The sequence below is a fragment of the Solea senegalensis genome, linkage group LG5 (assembly GCF_019176455.1).
Source record: "Solea senegalensis isolate Sse05_10M linkage group LG5, IFAPA_SoseM_1, whole genome shotgun sequence".
In the NCBI taxonomy this organism is placed as follows: domain Eukaryota; kingdom Metazoa; phylum Chordata; class Actinopteri; order Pleuronectiformes; family Soleidae; genus Solea; species Solea senegalensis.
The window spans coordinates 12,716,171-12,735,760 of record NC_058025.1 but is presented as its reverse complement, the minus strand read 5'-3'; the positions used below and the strand labels follow the sequence as shown (position 1 = coordinate 12,735,760).

Sequence of the window (19,590 nt, the reverse complement as noted above, 5' to 3'; positions counted from 1 at the left end):
AATGTGAAGCACAATACAAATTCTGATATTCAAAAACTGATTGAACTGAACTTATGTGCACAGAGCCTGTTGGGTACGTGTTTGTGCATGGACAGCATTTTCTGCTGAAATTCAGTCCCCAGGACACTTTGGACATTCTTGCTTTAAGCATACGAGTGGTGCCCTTTTAATTTTCGCCCCTGCCCTTCTGTGCACGCCACTGGATTGGAATGATGTGACTGAAAGTTGGTCTTATATATTAGGAAACTCTCAGTAAGTTTAACTCAATCTAAAAGCATCAAAATACCAAAGAAAGGTGATTTTATTTACTTTGAATGAGGCAGTTGTCAGACTGAATATTTCAGCAGCTGCTGATCTGTTGGGATTTTCATGTACAGCCATGTCTGTAACTCGAGACAGAGTTGAAAAAGAGAAAATATCTAGTGAGCCATAGTCGACAGCAACTCGGAATGATAGAACGGTAACACCAATATAAAACAGTAACTCAAGTAAGTAACACTTCTGTCCAGTGACAGAAGACCATCTTTCAAAGTACTACATTCTACAGCAGAAGAAGACCACACCTGGAGCCATTCCTGCCACTTTATTCTTCTGTGAAGTTTTTTTATTTGAAAAGGTAGACATGTACAACCAGAGGCAGCTGAACATATATAGTATATAAATATAACAAAAAGGAAAAAGAACATAAATGCATGGGTTATATTAAAATGATAAAATAAGAAAAGATATCAAGTATATTCAAAGCCTTTTGATTTGTATATGGTTTGTATGCAGTGTTCAATGTCTGTATTTTGCCAATAAATCAATAGTTATAATAAAGAAGCATTTCTCTTTTTCTCTGATTTCTAAAAAAATAGAACACCACATTTTTCCTACAGGAGTGCAAAGTATTTCAATACATGAACACATGGACAACCATGAATCTGCTGAAGTCTTGCCAGGATTGTTTTGGTAGGTGAACAATGCCAGAAATGACGTAGTACAGTTTCAGGATGGTTGTCACAAAATGAACAGTTTTAATGTCTTTTTTTAATTTGACCACATATTGATTGGCAGGACTGAGGGACACTACCTTCACCTTATCGACAATTATGTATTTGTGAGGGATCATCCAGATTTTCTTCCAGTTGAGGTCATTAACAAAGTTATTCCAATACAAAGTTACATGTGGGACAGAAACAACCTCCTTTTGAAACAGGGCAGGGATCTGTGTATTTTTTTAAATTTATAATTTATAACATTGCTGAGGAGCATTAGGGCACAGAAGACTGTTGCAAATTATTTAGGAGTTACAGGATATTTGTAAATAGATGAACAATTAGTTTAAATTAACAATAATCCCTCCCCCTAAATTATTATTTTTTAATTCTCGGTTGAACGAAACAATGGTAAACACAGCCCTGGCTTCTGATTGGTTAGTATTGGGACCGCCCCTCTTAATAGCGGAAGTGGAATTTGTAGAACTTCAAGCTGCTGTGTCAATAGCAGGACAGCAGTGGAACTGAGGAGCTTAGAGAGGACGACGTAGGAATATTAGAGACAACTCACTCACAGGAATAATGTCCTTATCTTTCGAGGGAAGAGTCGTGCTTGTCACTGGAGCCGGAGGAGGTAAACTCGCCATGCTAACACAAACAAGCGTCAGCTACCAGGCGAAATAGTGTTTACAACGTTAGCTCCTAATGCTAAGCTGCGAGTTGCAGATATTTTATAACCATGTAGGACAAATGATAACAGTTTGGACACAATGTTTCCCCCCTTTTATTCCTTGCATTTGTTGCCCAGCGGTTAATCTCGCTATCTGGAGACGCATTTTGTAGAGCAAAGTGCATTGACGCTATTTGACACTGCAAGTATGTGAAAGGGCACATTCACAACAGCAGTGGCCTTTACAGCTGCAACTTATGATTGTTTAATCATTTGATCGATCAGTCAATGATCATTACGGTTAATTGGTTATTTGATTGAGCTATTACATACTGCAAATGTTTAAAATGTCCATTTGTGTTTTCTAAAAACCTAGGTCATTTTGCCCCCTCTCACCCAAATAAAAGTAATTGTAGCTTCAAAACCTATTTGACCCATATAATGAAGATAATAACATGTATAAAGGTTTTTATACAGCTATGCTATATGTATAAAAGAACAATAGTATATTTAAGAACTACAAAAAGGTGTTGACTTTGGAAGAAAAAAAAAAGGAACCACACACACTAGAGAGGCAGGTTGCAGACCCCTGACCTAGATAGTGACGTGCAAATATTTTGTTTTGTTTGTTATTCAACTGTCATAGAGGATCATATAAATGTGAACATATTCACAGTAACACAAGGACCCAGATGTTTTTGCATTAGCCCTGTGTGATAAACAGCAAAAATGTGTATATATTATTATTATTGTTATTATTATTACATTATGTGGTAGACTCATCACCGCTTTCCCTTTACAGGACTTGGCAGAGAATATGCCCTGGCTTTTGCTGAAAGAGGTGCCTCAGTTATAGGTAAATATAATGGTTTTAAATATTTTAGTGACTTTACTTGGGTTAATGCTATTTATTTAATTTAATTTAAGTAAATAAAGAAGGTTATAGAAAACTGTTCACACAAGCTCTTGGTGTGTGCCTTCTTGAATGCAAGTCGTTTGCTTACTTTGTCATTTTTGTCTACGTTCTCATCTTTTGATTGGCTGGAGCTAAACTGCCAATCACATCGATCTCTCTCACCAAAAGTTACTGATTCAATGTGCTGAATTGGCCTTAAAACCAAAGGCAAGGCTACTGTTGTTGCCAACACTGCAGACGGAGCAGTGTGTGTGTTCTTGGCTAATGAGGTTACCTGGGTTAAAAGATGCCTTTGACTGGATTAGTATGTATGTTCCGGTCTTATTACGATGTGATATCAGCAGTGATAATAAATGTGGATGAGTTCTAAAGTAAATACCATGTCATGAAATAAACAGTTTCTTCTGAGACAAATTGGTGCTCATTTTATGTGCATATATTCCCCAGCTGAAATGTCAAAAATTGGTTTTGGAAGGGAATTGTTTTTTTTTGCTGTTTTAGAGATAATATCTTAGAGTAGACCTGGGCATGATGCGGCCCTGACTGGCCCATGTGAGGTTAATTAGAAATTAGAAAATAAATGTTAATAACTAAGTTCTAGACTATGACATTCGCTTAACATTTCCAGAGTTTCCCACATGGTCAATGTGTGGCAACATCAACACTGACATATCATATTGTTCCTTTCATTCTCCTACACACAGACACACAGCTGATTTGTCTATCCAAATGATATATTTGCAGATGTTGACCTATCCTGAATGGTTTAGATATAGGGAACTGGTCTTGCTTGCAAGTCTCCTGTATGCACACCTTGAGGATACAATAACCAGATGGTAATGATGAGAAAAACATTTGCCTTTTCTAAAGTAATTAATTTCCCTGGACCCAACTTGCCCTTGAACTCTGACGAGGAATCAGCTTAACTGTACTTTTCCTAACCTAATCACTTGTAGAGAATTGCAGAACTCACGCCATTATTGCTAATCTCTTTTTTTTTTCTTGCTGCAATAAAGTGAATGACCTTGGGGTTGACACTAAAGGGGTTGGAAAGAGTTCTGCAGCAGCTGATAAGGTGGTGGAAGAGATAAGAGAAAAGGGAGGCAAGGCCGTCGCAAACTATGGTGAGTTTGTATTAGTCTTCCCTGATGCATCCTTTTCTCTATCTGCTTTTTCTTTATTGTGTTGTATTTACAGTAGGTTATGCAAGACGCACTAAAACACCATTGATTTTTCAACTCCCTGATGAAGCTGTTTAGACAGATTTATTTTCTTATTTGGTCTTTGTGCCGCTCACATAAACTGTATTTAATGTGGCTATTATTATCACCTGAGAAAATGACATACTATCCAGACATATTTCTATCCAGTGAATAATAAATGGTGACATCCTGCAATCATTAATTCTCAATAAATCAATAAAAGCAGTCCTATTAATAATGATAGGTATCAAAACTGTTGTTTTTTACACATCATTACTTATCAACGTAAACAGAAGAGGCTGCTGGAATTTCTCTCCCATATAATACATCTTTGTCACAACCTTCACCGTTGAGTCAATAATTATTCACTCATCAATTTTATTTTCCTGTTGTGCCCAAACAGATTCTGTAGAAGATGGAGAGAAACTGATCCAGGCAGCACTAGATGCATTTGGAAGAATAGGTGTGTATTAATATTCCCAGGCAAAAATGTCCACCTGAGTTGATGCTCAGCTGCATTGTTACTTTATAATTAACCAGATATTGTAATGTGTGTTTTCTTTCAGATGTTGTTGTAAACAATGCTGGGTAAGTTATTTTATAGTAGTTATCACACATAATCTGCATTTAGAATGGCCATTTAATAGCAGTTGCCATATTAATGGACACATTGGCCACGTCATGATTTAAAAGAAACCATTCGTTTGGCACAGAGACTGAAAACACTTTCCTGCCTTTCTTTGCCAAGGATACTTCGTGACCGATCGTTTGCCTCGACCAGTGATCTGGACTGGGGTAATTAAATTATTTCTGATACATTCCATTCATTGTCATTTACTGTGCTGTCTGTGGGATTCTCTCACATCATCATCATCATCATCATCATGTTATTGCATTTCATTTGGCTCACCTTTGAGTCAAATAGTGTGTTGTAAGTAGAAGACTGCATTTGTTTTTTGTTTTTTTATTTAAACTCCAAGTGCATTCTCTTCAAACACAGATTGCCTGTGTGGGAGTTTAAAAACCTACTGTCAGCTGGATCTGATCCACGGGATTCTAATGAGAAATACTAGATGCATATGATACTGTGTTTACCGAGTTGATCCCCGTACTCTCCTTTTTGCCAGATCTGATTCAAAGAATTCACTTGAGGGGCTCCTTCCAGGTGACTCGAGCGGCCTGGAGCCAAATGAAAAAACAGAAATATGGCAGGTAACTATTGGCATGGATAAACGCTTTGTCATCTTCATATTGTGTGGTATCTTTTCTCTGCACACCACTCATTGCTGGATTGTAATCAATACAACACAGTATGGTGTAGTTCTGTGTGGTCAAGTTTGATTCAAATATCAGCTAAGGTATGAACCATTTTTATGTACTGCATTTTAAGTAGGTCCTTCAGAGTGTGCATATGAGTTAATTATTATTATACACACGTTTGGACTCTGACTTTCCCCACTGGATACCTTTTTAATCTATCTGGCTCCATTGATTTCATCACATAAAATGAAAAAAAATGTGCATACTAGTAAAAACCAGGACAGCAAATGTGATTTGAATATGGAAATCAGGAAAGAAAGAACCAGAAATCTGTTAATGTCGTTAGGCAGCACTGTTGGTTTATCTCTGAAAAATGTCACCACTAATTAAACTGATGACTCCACAAAAAAACAAAGAGAGAGTTGAGAAATGACAGGATTATTACAAGACTAATTAAATTTGAAGGCATCTAATAACACAAAATGAAAAAATCTGTTAATTTTTATTTTAACACCTATGAGTTTTCTTATGTCACAAGTAAAAATGTGAGCTGTGAAAAAGAATTGTTGAGGTTTTGCATGTGTTAAATTTTAATTAGCTTGAAAAGGTCACCAGACCAGTTTTGGTGCCCATGTTAGTCTAAGTAACAGCTGTCAAAATGTTTTATAAAAAAGTAAATGAGCTCTAGATTGGCATATGAGTGTGTTAAAATAATGTAAAACTTAATAATCATTTTTTCATATGAATAGCCATTCACAATGCTCAGAGGCAAGTCTAAGGTCTTGTGTTTCTTAATGGGTAATTTTATGGTTAATTTTGGGACAGCTTTCGCAAAAAGAAATAAATGAATATAACTCTGAAGCACGAGGATAATATTCCTACGCATCAGGTCCCTAATGTAACATTATGCGTAGAAATTGGAAGTTGTTGTTTTTTTTGGAACACTCTTAAAGGCCCCCAGAGTAACTGACTCATAGATGACACATGAAGTAATCTACCATGGCCAATCTTCTGCTGTTATTATTGTATTATAAACTATAAGAGTGTGGCCACTGTGACACAGGATTTCACCTGTTATTACTGTTACTGCAGGATTTGTGCTGAACCAAGTGTGTAACCTCACAAATCAAGTGTGACTGTGAGAGTATCTGTAATAGAGCTGTCTACTGTGTATACATGCATTTAGTTATGGATATGGAACCTCTGCTTGCAGCTGTCAACCCTTACAAACTGTTACAGTTGCTTCAAATGTGACAATATGTGACCCAGTTATTGAGCATCTGTACTGAATTTTGAGCTGCATGTGGATTTGGAATGGATAAATAGTTTACCAATAGTAAATGGGTGATTAATTAAAGTCTATAAATATATGTAATGGTCAATGCAAAATGCAGGGTTTCATACTTTCATACTACTTTTATGATATCGAGTAGGTGTCGAACTTCCTCTGTGACATTTAATCTCAAATTTTGTCATTTCATCACCATCATTGAACCAATAAGCACGCAGGCTGATGTTTGACCGAGATCTAACAATGCTCATTATGGTCAGCTGTGCAGGAAGTTATGTTCAGAGACGAGGCTCATTCTCCAACAGAAGAAGAAAGTGAGTGCGAGGCTGGTGCCGGTGCATACTTAATGAATTGAGGGATGTCGAGACCTAAAATGAACCGATTTTAAAAATGAAAACACATATTTGCTCTGGTCAATATCTCTGCAACAAGACAAGTGGGCTAGCTAAAATGAATGTCAAGGTTTTGTAAAATAAAATTGGTATTGAAAAGGGTATCGTTTGGGAGTTGGAATTGAAGCCGTGTGTTTAGTGTTGTACTTACGATCACACTCACACAGACCAAGAAGTTATGACCATATATTTTCGTGACTTGTCTTTGGCCAGAATCATCATGACGGCTTCAGCTGCAGGCATCTATGGTAACTTTGGTCAGGCCAACTACAGCGCTGCCAAGCTGGGTCTGCTGGGTCTGTCTAACACCTTGGCCATTGAGGGACGCAAATACAACATCCATTGCAACACTATTGCTCCAGTTGCAGGCTCTCGCCTCACAGAGACCGTCATGCCCCCTGGTGAGCAAAATGATTAAAGAACATATATGCAAGTTGGTCTGTGTCATATTGTGCACACTGTGGTGAGCAGCTTGCTATTTGTCTGCAGACAAGCTCTTAAATTCACATATATTCTTGGACAGAAAATAGGCAAATGGGTTTAGTCACAGGTTTTTTTTGGAGCAGCTGCATAATGTAATGTTGGTTTACAAAACTTCAGGCAACAGCATTCCTCTTTGACATGCAAATTTGTCATCTAATATTCAAGAGCTTTTTTTCCCCCTATCTCAACAGTCATGATGAAATCATGCTCCTACAAGTGCTTTAAAAGTTTTGCTGCATCACTCTCTGATTCAACCATAGTCTAAAAGACAGGAGGTAGAAAAGGATAAAGATGCTGAGATTTCCAGCGGGAGTGACCAGGATGGACAAGATTAGATGTGAGCATATTTGAGGGACATCTCAACAAGTTGAGCAGTTTGGAACTATAAGAGTCAAGGTTGAGATGGTTTCGTCTCGTGCAGATGAGGGATAGTGGTTGTATTAGACAAAGGACGATGGAGATGGAGTTGCCGGGCAGGAGGAGGAGAGGAAGACCACAGAGAAGGTTTATGGATGTTGTTAAGGATGACATGAGGACAGTTGGTGTAACAGAAGAGGGCACAAGGGATAGGACAGAGACAGATGATTCGCTGTGACGACCCCTAAAGGGAAGAGCAGAAAGAAGAAGAAGACTTCTTGATTTAATCTGGCCTCCTTATTTTACTGTCTAGCTTTGCTAGAAAACTACAAGTATATTAATAATGAAACATTTATATATTTCATAAATGTTATATTTTGCAAGGACCAAACTTAATGTGGCATTGGGTTGCTTGTTTGTGAACTGTGTAAGCTGTATGTTAACTGTTTTAATCAAGCAAAAAAAAAGCACATTAGAAGGAGGTGATTTTCAGATATGTCTGCTGTGTTCTTAAAATGATTGCATTCATTTAAGATGCACTAAACCCCATTGTCTATAAAGAGTGTTTCTATACATCCCGGGCACAGTGTGCATGCCCTGTGATGTAGCTCTGCTGACAGGAGATTAGGTGACAAATTGAAGGAGTGGTTTTGCTGCCCTGCAGTGCTGGCAGACGAGCATCTGTCACACTGTGCTGTACCAACTGTCACAGTGTGGCCTCACCTTTGTAAATAACTTGGCTCCATATTTCACTGACTCAGGCCTTTTTAAATTATTTTTAAACACCTCACATACTAAATTATGCGTGGGATTAAAAGTTATTGCTTAGGACCCTATTTTTTAATTATGGTAATTCATATTTATTTTAGTAATCTGTAGCAGTCTGTTTTTTTTTTTTAAATAAGTGTACTGCTTTACAAAAAAATATTTGACCAGATCGGTACAAAAATAAAATTATGAATGTTTTCTTCATTCTATTTTTATTTCTTCTTTGGAACACTGTTTGAAATATATAGTGACTAATACCCCTACCATCAATTCTGTAGCCAAAGTATGTTAAGTTTGACAATTGGACATGCTAAAATTTGATTTTTTAATAATACAGTACCAAGCAAAGAAACCAGCCACACTCCTGTAGGACCTGTTGCTGTAAGATGGATATGTAATAAAAAGAAACACCACTGAATTGGATATTTATACATTTTGTTTTTAATCAGATCTTGTGGCAACTCTGAAGCCTGAGTATGTGGCTCCCCTGGTCCTCTGGCTCTGTCATGATCAGTGTCAAGAAAATGGAGGACTATTTGAGGTATATGGAAAGATGCATATTCTTTTGTTTAACTTCAGTAGGACGACCAATGTCTTACGCCCATGACCAATGTCTTATGTTGTAACTTAGTAACAACAGTGCAAGCTTTTATGACTGACCCTTGTAATTGCAAGTTACTAATAATGAACACACACACACACACACTGTATACAGTATATATTAAACATCAATGTGGGTTTTACTTCAGCTATAGTATAGGTTTTTTTACTACAGAGAACAGCCTTATTTTTGCCATACATAGTTCACACGCACATAATCAACTTGTTTGAACAACATAAGACAACAAGTTATGCACTCGGCGGCGACTTGAAAAGTATAACATGTCACATGAGGCACAGCAGCCTGCCAATATAATCCATAATCACTGAAAGCAAATGGTGGTTTGGGTAATATCAGCCGTGCTAAACACACTGTGACAAAATGTGTATGAGCCTGTTTTGGATGGCAGGGCTGAGGTATTTAACGGACTCCTCGAGCCACTTGATCAGCTTTTGCAGCACAGGGTTACAGCTTGCCAGCAGCTCGATAGCTGCAAGAAATGATCCACTGTTTAGATCCCAATGTTTCCCTGTGTCCCCAAAAGGATAGGTTGCAAGTAGCCAGTGTTAGTGTCTCATTGACTCACAAATGCACTCCAGCATTTGTCTCCAAAAGAGCGCAGATTTTACACATTCTTTTCTAGCTGCACATCAATAGTGCTGTGGAGTTTCCACTGATCATCCACCACACAAGCCCCAACATGTAACTGAGAGGACTCATGGAGTTATATTTTCTTTCACCAGTGCCCTTCAATCTCTCACTCCTTTCACCCATGCCTTTTTATAGGAGGGTGGAACACAAACTTTGTAGCACAGCATAAAATATAAATCCAGTTACTGCCTATAGGCTGCACTGCCTCTATTTGTACATGTAAACGAAGAACCAATATTTGTTTTGTTTTTGAGTGTCATTTGCTCGTGTTTCATCTCCTTTCAGACTGGGGCAGGCTGGATTGGTAAATGTGAGTACTGCGTGTATTTTTCTCCATTCATTAGTCCCTGCTTCATCAGTAGGTATCTGTGTGAAATTCTATGCAAAAACCTTGTACTTTGCATGCACAGTGCGCTGGGAGCGTGCTCAGGGACACATTGTGAGGAGCAAGAATCAACCCATAACTGCTGAGGCTGTCAGGGACCAGTGGGACAAAATCTGTGATTTTACAGACTCCAGCACACCGTCTAATATACAAGGTCAGTCATACTAAGGAGAGGGTGCGCTCACATCTATTCACTAAATGACAATCATGTACTTAGTCTACATGCAAATGTACGCTTGCATTTGTATTCACACGCATCTTATGAAAACAACAAAAATAAACCAGAAAATAACTCAACCAGATCCTTTTTATTTTGAATGGTCATTTACACACATAAACACATCCATGCTACTTGGATATTATTAAGAGTTCACATCACATCACTTCCTCCTCATAACTGTTTGTGTTTGACTCACTCTGTGTTGTGTCAGAATGATTCAGATTGAAGTTCACTGTGTATCATCATGTTCAAATGCCAAAGTAACCATGGTTCTTAGACCGTTTGCCTCTGTGTAGTGGTACATTAAAGTGACACACTTCATGAATAATTACTTTTTGAAAAGTAATGAGATGTGCTAATGTCTGAGAGAGAGATCAAAGTCTCATCTCCAGACATCTCAAACCTGATTTTTGCAAAAGAGTTTCTCACAAAGGGTGAGAAACTTATGAAACTACAAGCAATAAATTAAATTTGTCACAAATTAGTCGTTATACAGACAGCTGTACTGTCATCTGTTTGTTTTATGAAGCTTTGTGTTCATGCAGGACAAGATAGTCATACGCCCCAGCTCAAATCAGTCTATTACTTGTGTTTCGCATGCTGCTAAGTCAAATATTTGGACAAATCTAACCATATTTCCATTTGTTGCAATGAATGGATTAATAATAATGACGAATGTTCTGAGTGTTTGGTGACTCGGAGCGAAGATGAGTGCTGCCAAAAAATATCTAAAAGAGCTGATTATGGTTTTAAATCATCACTCACCTTTATTTTGAAAAGAAAGTGCGCAGTTGTCTTGGATAACAAAAACTCTCCCACTTGTTTCTGAGGAATGACACTTGATCATTTTAGCAGTATAAATCTAGCCACGGTGAGCTGTTGGATGGTTCATCAGTAAGTCTGCATTATGTCTTTATTCTCTCTGGCAGTAGAGATTCAAATTCAGAGCAGTCCTTTATCCGTCCCCTCATCATCATGTCCTGTTCTCATGTGGTTTCACTCATTTGTTACCTCTTACTTTTTGTGTAGAGTCTCTCCAGTTAATTGTGAGCGCGCTGTCTCAAGTGGAGTCAGAGGGAGAGGTTGGTGCAAATCCAACAGCTGCTGCTTCAGCCTCCAGTTCAGGGATGAGTCCTGTAAGTACATGGCCATTGCTGGTCTTAAAAAATCAATTGTCAAAGAGCCTTAAAATACATAAGGAACATTATTCATTGACCTTAGTAATAGACTTTCATACTGTCATATATCATATTAGTTTTCAAGTTTTGGTCAGCACAGCGTGAGACACCAATTTTGCTGCTAGCCTCTGTAGCTATAATATTATACGATATATCATCGATGATACTTCATTTGTTTTGCCGCAACAATAACACAATCTCCTACACACCTGCACCACCATAACAAAAACATCACCAGTACTTCTAATTATGAGGCAGTGCATGGTATAATATAATTTGCAGTATTTAATAAGATGTCTGATTGTAAAAGATACTATAAATGCCTTTAGAGGTCTTAATTTTGCCTTGGCTGACAGTGCAGAAACCTTAAAGTGAATAATCCCTCTGTCCCTGTTATCTTTTCTTAATCATTTTGTTCTCTATTCATCTTATTTTCCCAACTGGTGCCTCAGTGTTGTACTTTTACCATCTCATCTTGCTTCTGACATCATTTCCACCACAAAAGCTGTGTGAGTGTTTGCAATGGTTGGTTGGTAATGTCTTGTATGAAGCTGTAACCTCTGACTGTTACAAACATGGCAGCTCATGACTCTTTAATACCACCGCGCTGCCAGAGACAATTATGTCTACGACAAACACCCCCACAACATTCATAAGTACTTGATTTTTCCTGTAAATATGAAATAGTGAGGTACCAGACAAGTGCCAACTCAGATTAGCTTTTAAAGTGCTACACATTACAGCAACAACAGCTCCCTGGGTTCATTGTGTTCGTTGTTTCTGTATCGCAGAAAGTGAACTCATTACAGCTCACACGACTATAATTATATAACAGCAGATAATTATCCAAACAAACAGGCACAGTTATCCACAGCCCGCCATTGTTTTATGCAGGGACTACTCCCCCCTTTCTCCACTGTGTCTAATACCCCAAATATTTAGTGGGATTCCTGTGCACTATATGTTCTTCTACCAGTTCTGTAATATTAGAGAATGTTACTCTGAACAGCCGCCTCAGTCATTACAGTCTAAACAATGATGGCTTAATCAGAACGAATGCTTCATTTAGTGCAGTGTGGAAAGTGATGCAGCATGTACTCATTATACAAGTATCAGGCAGTAATTAACTTATTACCTCGAGCTGAAATCAGATGTTGTTGCTCTACAAAAAGAAAATATTTCTTTTATATTTTATGGTCCACCCATGTGGGATTTTCCCTGGCTAGTTCCCTTCTGACTGTAGTTATAATGCTTGGGTTGAGCTTTGAAGCAGTCATTTGTTTTTTGTCCAAGTTCATGTTTAATATTTCTATCTTCGCCTCTCCTCTCTTCTTAGGCGGAGGCAGTGGGACATAAACTACCACCGAACACATTTAACTTCAATCACGCACAGTGTATCCTCTATGCATTGGGGGTCGGCATGTCCACCAAAGAACCTGACCATCTCAGGTGTGTATCAGATTATGCTGGATGCTAATGGCTGTAACTGCTTTAAGAGGTCTGACAGGTCATGTACTGATCAATTTACATTTACACCGATCTGTCAGGAGAAAGAAACACTTGGTAGCTTCATAAATTATTCCTATGAAAGTATGATTTTCTTACAGTTCAGTAGCTGTAAGACCTTTTTCAAACTGCCAGAAAAGATTAAGATTTTTTCTGCATATCCAAATTGAATTCTGATCTGCAGCCCAACTCTGATTTTATCTGATTGATAAAAATTCAAACCACGGATGTATACCTCACTGCAGAGTTTGCTATTGTGCAGTGGAGGAGTTCTGCACTGTGACTACATTGGTTGAAAAATACACCTCCGTTTTTCCTGCGTCTATGTTTGAAAGCAGCTTTGCAAAGGTGGTTACGTCGTCACCAAAGCAACTCATGCAGTTTGGTTGATATATATTTTGCCTGAAGAGCTGTGATTAGAGCTGAGCTGAGCTGTATGGCCAAAAACCTTATTACAATAACAAAGTTTCAAATAATTTTGTATTGATAATTAGTGTTAAAATATCAGATGGTTAATTTTTAGCTCCTGAATGAAAGTTGAAGAAACCAGTTAAACACATTTATAAACATCTTTATGAGGGGAAAACTGGGAAGAAAATGCTAAACTTTTGTCTAACAGAGACACATTTCACAAATCTGAACATAAACATTTAATGTGTTGTGTCTTTTACCTTTGTTATATTGGTATAAGAAAATTGTATTGCAATAAAAGCAGATTTGCCTGCAGTGTTTTCATAACCTAACAATTTCTATAGGTTCCTGTACGAAGGCCATCAAGATTTTGGCTGCCTCCCCACCTTCGGAGTCATTCCTGCTCAGGCGTCAATGATGGAAATCACCTCTGTCCCTGGAATCAACTTTGATTTTACAAAGGTTAGAGAACACGCATGCTTATTAGGCACTTTCTAAAGCAAAAAGATGCATTGTTTTTAACCATGTTATATTTCACGCAGGAAAGAAAAATCATAATACAGTAGATGCACGTATCTCATGCTACTGATTATATATCAAAGCTGTTCTGGTGTTTTTTTTTGTTAGCTTTTGCACGGAGAGCAGTATCTGGAGCTTTACAAGCCTCTACCAACTTCAGGTATTCTCTCCCTTGCTTATTGAAGCTCACACTCTTGATTGTGTTTAAGTACTTCATATTTGAAAAAAAATAAGCTATTTTAGAGCTTCACAAAGTCTTTTAGCTGGATTCATATCACCTATTATAACATTATGTGACCAGTTTAATTAGACTTAGAATCTAGCATTTATGATGCCAGATGCCTTCAATATTATGAATTCCGATTTGGACATTTATTTTTTAAGCTATGATTCAATTGTGTGATAGAAATCCTATCACAGCATGTCCACTGTAGGTGAAGCACATGCCAGACTACTTCCATTTTTATTTGCCTCTCATATACACTCTTACAATTAAGACAAATTCTTGAAGGTCACACTTGGAACTCAGGCGGCACAATATCTGGAAAATATTTGCGATAAATACACAAAAAGTAAAAACCCAGACAGTGATTGGCCAGTGCAGACACTAACCAAAGAAAGAGAAATCTCTCATTATTTCCATTATATGGAGCCCCAGGGATGACACACGGGGGAAAACAAAATACTAATTTGTGCCCATGAAATAGGTAAAATGTGCTCACGAAATATTAATCTGGTAATAATGATTCCATAATAATGATTCCTTGCTATGCCAGGCTTTTTTGTAACTCATTCCCAACCTAAAATAAAACTCAAATCACACCATCTCTGTCCATCGTGCAGCTTCAGCCCTCTTGCTCCCATTTTTGCTTAAGCAGCTCTCAAGATAATTCATGGGAACGATATTAATATTATTTTTTTAATGTTTTTACAATACATATATTTAGATACTTCTATAACTGAAAAGGCAATTACTGCTGACAACTTCTGTTTCCTAATCCAAATAACAAATGTGTTTACCACAGGAAACATCATTATAAAAATAATTCCAGTACAAAATTTAAATGAACCAGTGTCTACATTAAATAACCCTATTCCAGAGGGGAAGTAAATGTTTTCGACACATTTTCAGGTCAACTGATTTCTCAGTCCACCATAGCAGATGTTTTGGACAAAGGCTCTGGAGCCGTCATCATCTTGGACGGTGAGTTTCTTTGCCTCTCATGTTGCACAACTTGTATCGTGCTGCGTGTGTATTTCAGATTCATTTGTTTTCATCACTTTAATATGTCTCTCCCTGAAAGTCGCCTCTCAGGCTGAATGAATGAAAATTAATTTACAGTCTGTGTCTGCAGGGATTGAAATAATGGACTAGGAATGGCTCATATTTCTGTGTGATGTTACCATAGAGATGGATGATATTAGAACCACTTTGCTATGCAATGAATCCATCTTAAAACAAATGACGTGGACCTGATTTTCCCCTAAGGATTCACTAAAGTAAAAGTTTTGTAATTTTCTTTCTAATACAAACTCTCCAGTCAGCTTCTGTCGGCTTCCTGGAGTAAAGTCATCTCTGGGACGTCACCCAGAAGCAGCCCTGTGTGTTCGTATTGCTTTCCTCCTGCTCTCTCATTTCACTGAAATGGTGCTGTAGTTAAGAAATGCAGGAGAGTCGGCGGGTGTTGTTGTACATGTACATTATGTGTTATTATTACAATATGTGGCACAAGCTGTTGTGTAGCATTCAAAGTGATTTGTATATTTACTGAATGCTGAAAAAGATCTTAAGAGAGGAAAAAGCAGCTAATGTTTTAACTAATGCAAGTAAAATAGTCAGCTTCTAATTTTGAGCTGTAGTACATTATAAGTGTCTGTGTTGATGATGTCATTATTCTACCGTCAGACCTGACTGAGGCAGTGTTTTCAGTATGCAGCAGCAGCAGCATCAAACTGCTCATGTGGAGCTGAAAAAAGCTTTATCATCATTGTGTGAACTCATTTGACAATGGTTTGAATCTAACAGACATTTGTTTACATTTAAAAGTTACACCCTAGCACACACTGCTGTGGGTGACGTCCCACCTTTGTCTCGCCTTGCACCTATTTGGGGAAACCCAAATAGCGACCCAGGATTCAATCAATGATCACAGAGCTTTTAACGAAATCAAGGATAAGTTTAACTTTCCATAGTCCCATTTTTTTTTTTTTTTTAAATACCTTCAGCTTCATAGTTTTATTCACTCAAAATTAAATAATTTCTCTAAGTGCCTCCCTTTTTTTCAATAACAAAAAAAGTTACACAACAATTTAATCTACTGCAAGTACAGATACCTTAACATACAGTATTTAGGCATGAGCTGGGTATTTTCATTTTGTACCATTCTCCTTCTTTTTCTTCCTTACCCTCACCGATCTTTGACAAAATTGAATCAGGGGCGTGCAGCTAAAAAATATTATAACATGGAGGTTTGGCATGTAAAAAGATACATTTATTAAAATAATTGCCCCAAAGAAGATTCCTGTCAGCTTGTTGTGATGCTGATATTCTGCTGCAGTAAAGAAGTAACATAAATAATAATACGGGACACCATTGGTTAATATTAGTCTTTTTCTCTTCTTGCTGATTGTTAAATATGTGTAATAGACTGGTATTAACTAGTACTAATATAATATTTTTGCAGTGTTTTTGCTTGTATTACATGCATGAACCTTGTGGATACTTCTGCTGTGGTTGTAGTTTAAACCTCACATTTGTGCCGTTTTGCAGTGAACACCTACTGTGGCGACGAGCTGCTCTGCTTCAACCAGTTTTCTTTGTTTGTGACTGGAACTGGAGGCTTTGGAGGGAAGAGAAACTCCAATAAAGCAAAAGTAGATGACTACCCAAAATTAGGACAAAATAAGGCACAAAAAAAGTAAATGTTGCCTCACCTATTTGTTTTTACTACTGTGTTATTTTCTTCAGGCTACTGTGCCACCACCTCAACGACCACCAGATGCTGTGGTGACTGATTTTACCACAAGAGACCAAGTGAGTGTCAATAATTGTAATAACTCACAAAATGTTAAAGACACAGCAAAACAAATATCGCTGACTGTGTTTGCAGCAGAAAATAATTTAAAAAAATGTATAAAACTAAACCCCTTGAGTGTTTTACGACTGCAACTGTATCACTTCAAAGTGGTTCTTATTTTAGGTGTCTCCTCTGTTGCTGTCATTATGTTTTAATTTCATCCCACATTTGTGTTTGAAAAGTTCAGTTGTTTATGAGTTAGATCTAGATTACTGTCTGTTTCCTCTGCGGCCTCAGGCAGCCTTGTATCGTTTGAGTGGAGACTGGAATCCTCTTCATATAGACCCCAGCTTTGCTGCCATGGGAGGTGAGAGCCTGGACATCTATTTAGTCTTTTTCATTAAATCTGTAAAAGTTTGTCTTGGCCAAATGTTGTGTTTTGATCTTGCGTGCTCTTTGGTCAGGATTCAAGACTCCCATCCTGCATGGCCTGTGCTCATTTGGCTTTGCTGCGAGAAATGTCCTCAAGCAGTTTGCCAACAACGACCCCTCCAGATTCAAGGCTATCAAGGTGAGTAAAGTACTGGTTGAGGCAAAGCCTCTAATTATGAGGTTTTAGGTCTCAGGCAAGAACCATTTTTGAGTGATTTGAGATATTTTGACACATACAAGTACATTCATGTACAGATAATCTTTCTTTCTCTGAAGGGAGAACAATTCTTGTCTGAATTTGTTTTGTGTTAAGGCTCCTGTGTGATACATTTAGTTTATTGGCAGAAATTAAATGTACTACTGGATAACATTGTTTAGTTTTTGTAGCATTAGAATAAGACTTTAATACGTACTGTACTTGTTTAACAGAGACTGCCATCTTTCGTGATTGTGTTTGTATAGCATCCGGGTACATAGATTTTGAAGCAGAAGCTTATTGCGCAAATGAAGAAGAATGACATTCTCTCTTGGGTCTGCTCAGGCCACTGTAGTTCTCTGCTGCACAAACAAAGGAGAACAGATCCAACCACATAAACTAATGCATAAAACAATAAGACAGAGTGTTTACATACTTTCTGGTATGGGAAGACGATGGAATCTGCATAAAACCTTACACTCTGGACCTTTTTTTTGCTACAATTACACAGATTTGCAAAGTTGAGGGTTTTTTTAAAAAAAAAAAAAAATGTTTTTATGGATTTCATGATCTATTTTTGGCACCAGCTGCCTCCGGGTTTTTGTGCAAGTCTAAGTTAACGTCCTTTGTTGCATCATCACTGAAAACTCCCACACAGTGTTTGCACTCATTGTGTGAAATATTATTATTCAGGAAAGCAACCTATAGTGCATATACATATAGAATACAATCATAATTACATCGACCAGTTTGTCATAAAAGGATGTTTATGTCCAAAGCAAACAGACATGCCTGGTATATTGTGTATGTGCTTCTTATTTACGTCATGTTCTCATTTCCAGTTTATTTTCATAATTTTTCATTATGCCCGGCAGATAATGCAGGCGAATCCCGTCCATCTGTCGAGGCACTTATCAGGTTCAAAACCGTGTCGTTAAGACAAGATTAATCGTTTTTAACCCCAAAGGCTGATGTTAAAATGCTTTATGAACTACAGACTAGAGTGAATTTCCTAAAAAAAAAAAAAAAAATCATGTCTCTCTTTCTCAGGTTCGCTTTGCTAAGACGTTGGTGCCTGGTCAGTCACTGAAGACTGAGATGTGGAAAGAAGGCAACAGGATTCACTTCCAGTGCAAAGTGGGTTTCAGTGTGAATTACATCAGAACATATGTGGGGATGGAGGAGTCTAACGTGTCATTTACCTGATCATCACTCATCTCTTCCCTTCAGGTGAATGATACTGATGTAATTTTACTGTCAGGGGCCTACATGGATTTACACGATGCTCCAGATGCTTCTCCCGAAAGTCTCACTCAAGTATGTTCAGCTGAGAATACTCAGCATTCAAATTCACATTCTTCCATGCACAGTAGCTCAGGAGCTTCTTGTTTCTTGGTGCCTACCATTGTGCAGGTTGGAGGTCTTCAGAGCGAGCTGGTGTTTGCAGAGATCGGTCGTCGTATTAAGGACTTGGGCTCAGAGTTGGTTAAGAAGGTGAACGCCGTGTTTGGCTGGGAGATTACCAAAGATGGCAAGATCACCGCACAGTGGAGTAAGTGCACGGACCACTGTACAATACATGAAACACAACAGGAATTCAATTCAAATTCAAAATTTCATAGTTTAGTGTGTCGTCCAAATAATGAAAAAAAAGTCATAGTATGGTATGTCGTCCAAATTTTGACAAAAAAGTCATAGTGAAGTATGTTGTCCAAAATGTGACAATGACTTTTTTGAGTTATTTTAGACGACAAACTATACTATGACTTTTTTTGTCTGATTTGGGATGACATCCAATAGTATGGGGCCACACGGTGTTGTAGTGCTTAGCACTCTCGCCTTGCAGCGAGAAGACCCGGGTTCAAGCCCCGGTTTGAAACAAGAGCCTTTCTGCATGGAGTTTGCATGTTCTCCCCGTGCTTGCGTGGGTTCTCCCCCCGCGACCCTCTGGTGGAGGATAAAGCGGTAGATGATGACTGACTGATACTATAGTATGACTTGCTATACTATGACATTTTTGAGTGATTTTGGACGACATACTATACTATGACATTTTTGGCCAATTTTGGACGACATACTATACTATGACTTTTTTGAGTGATTTTGGACGACATACTATACTATGACTTTTTTGACCAATTTTGGACGACATACTAAA

General features: G+C 37.9%; 2 protein-coding genes across 2 annotated transcripts in view; both read left to right on the top strand.

The window, feature by feature from the left end:
* commd10 (COMM domain containing 10) overlaps positions 1-19,590 on the top strand; it is a 721,199-nt gene that overhangs the window by 684,334 nt on the left and 17,275 nt on the right. The gene's annotated exons all lie outside the window — the stretch shown is intronic.
* Positions 1,450-19,067, top strand: hsd17b4 (hydroxysteroid (17-beta) dehydrogenase 4; the record flags this gene model as incomplete). Its single annotated transcript, XM_044026020.1, has 23 exons — positions 1,450-1,611; positions 2,450-2,503; positions 3,580-3,687; positions 4,169-4,228; positions 4,332-4,353; positions 4,514-4,560; positions 4,893-4,977; positions 6,922-7,109; positions 8,766-8,857; positions 9,854-9,878; positions 9,979-10,107; positions 11,203-11,309; positions 12,688-12,800; positions 13,613-13,730; positions 13,896-13,947; positions 14,920-14,991; positions 16,558-16,661; positions 16,756-16,821; positions 17,102-17,171; positions 17,269-17,375; positions 18,483-18,569; positions 18,663-18,749; positions 18,846-19,067. Coding segments are annotated over exons 1-23 (2,067 nt in total), but the record flags the coding sequence as incomplete, so codon positions are not given.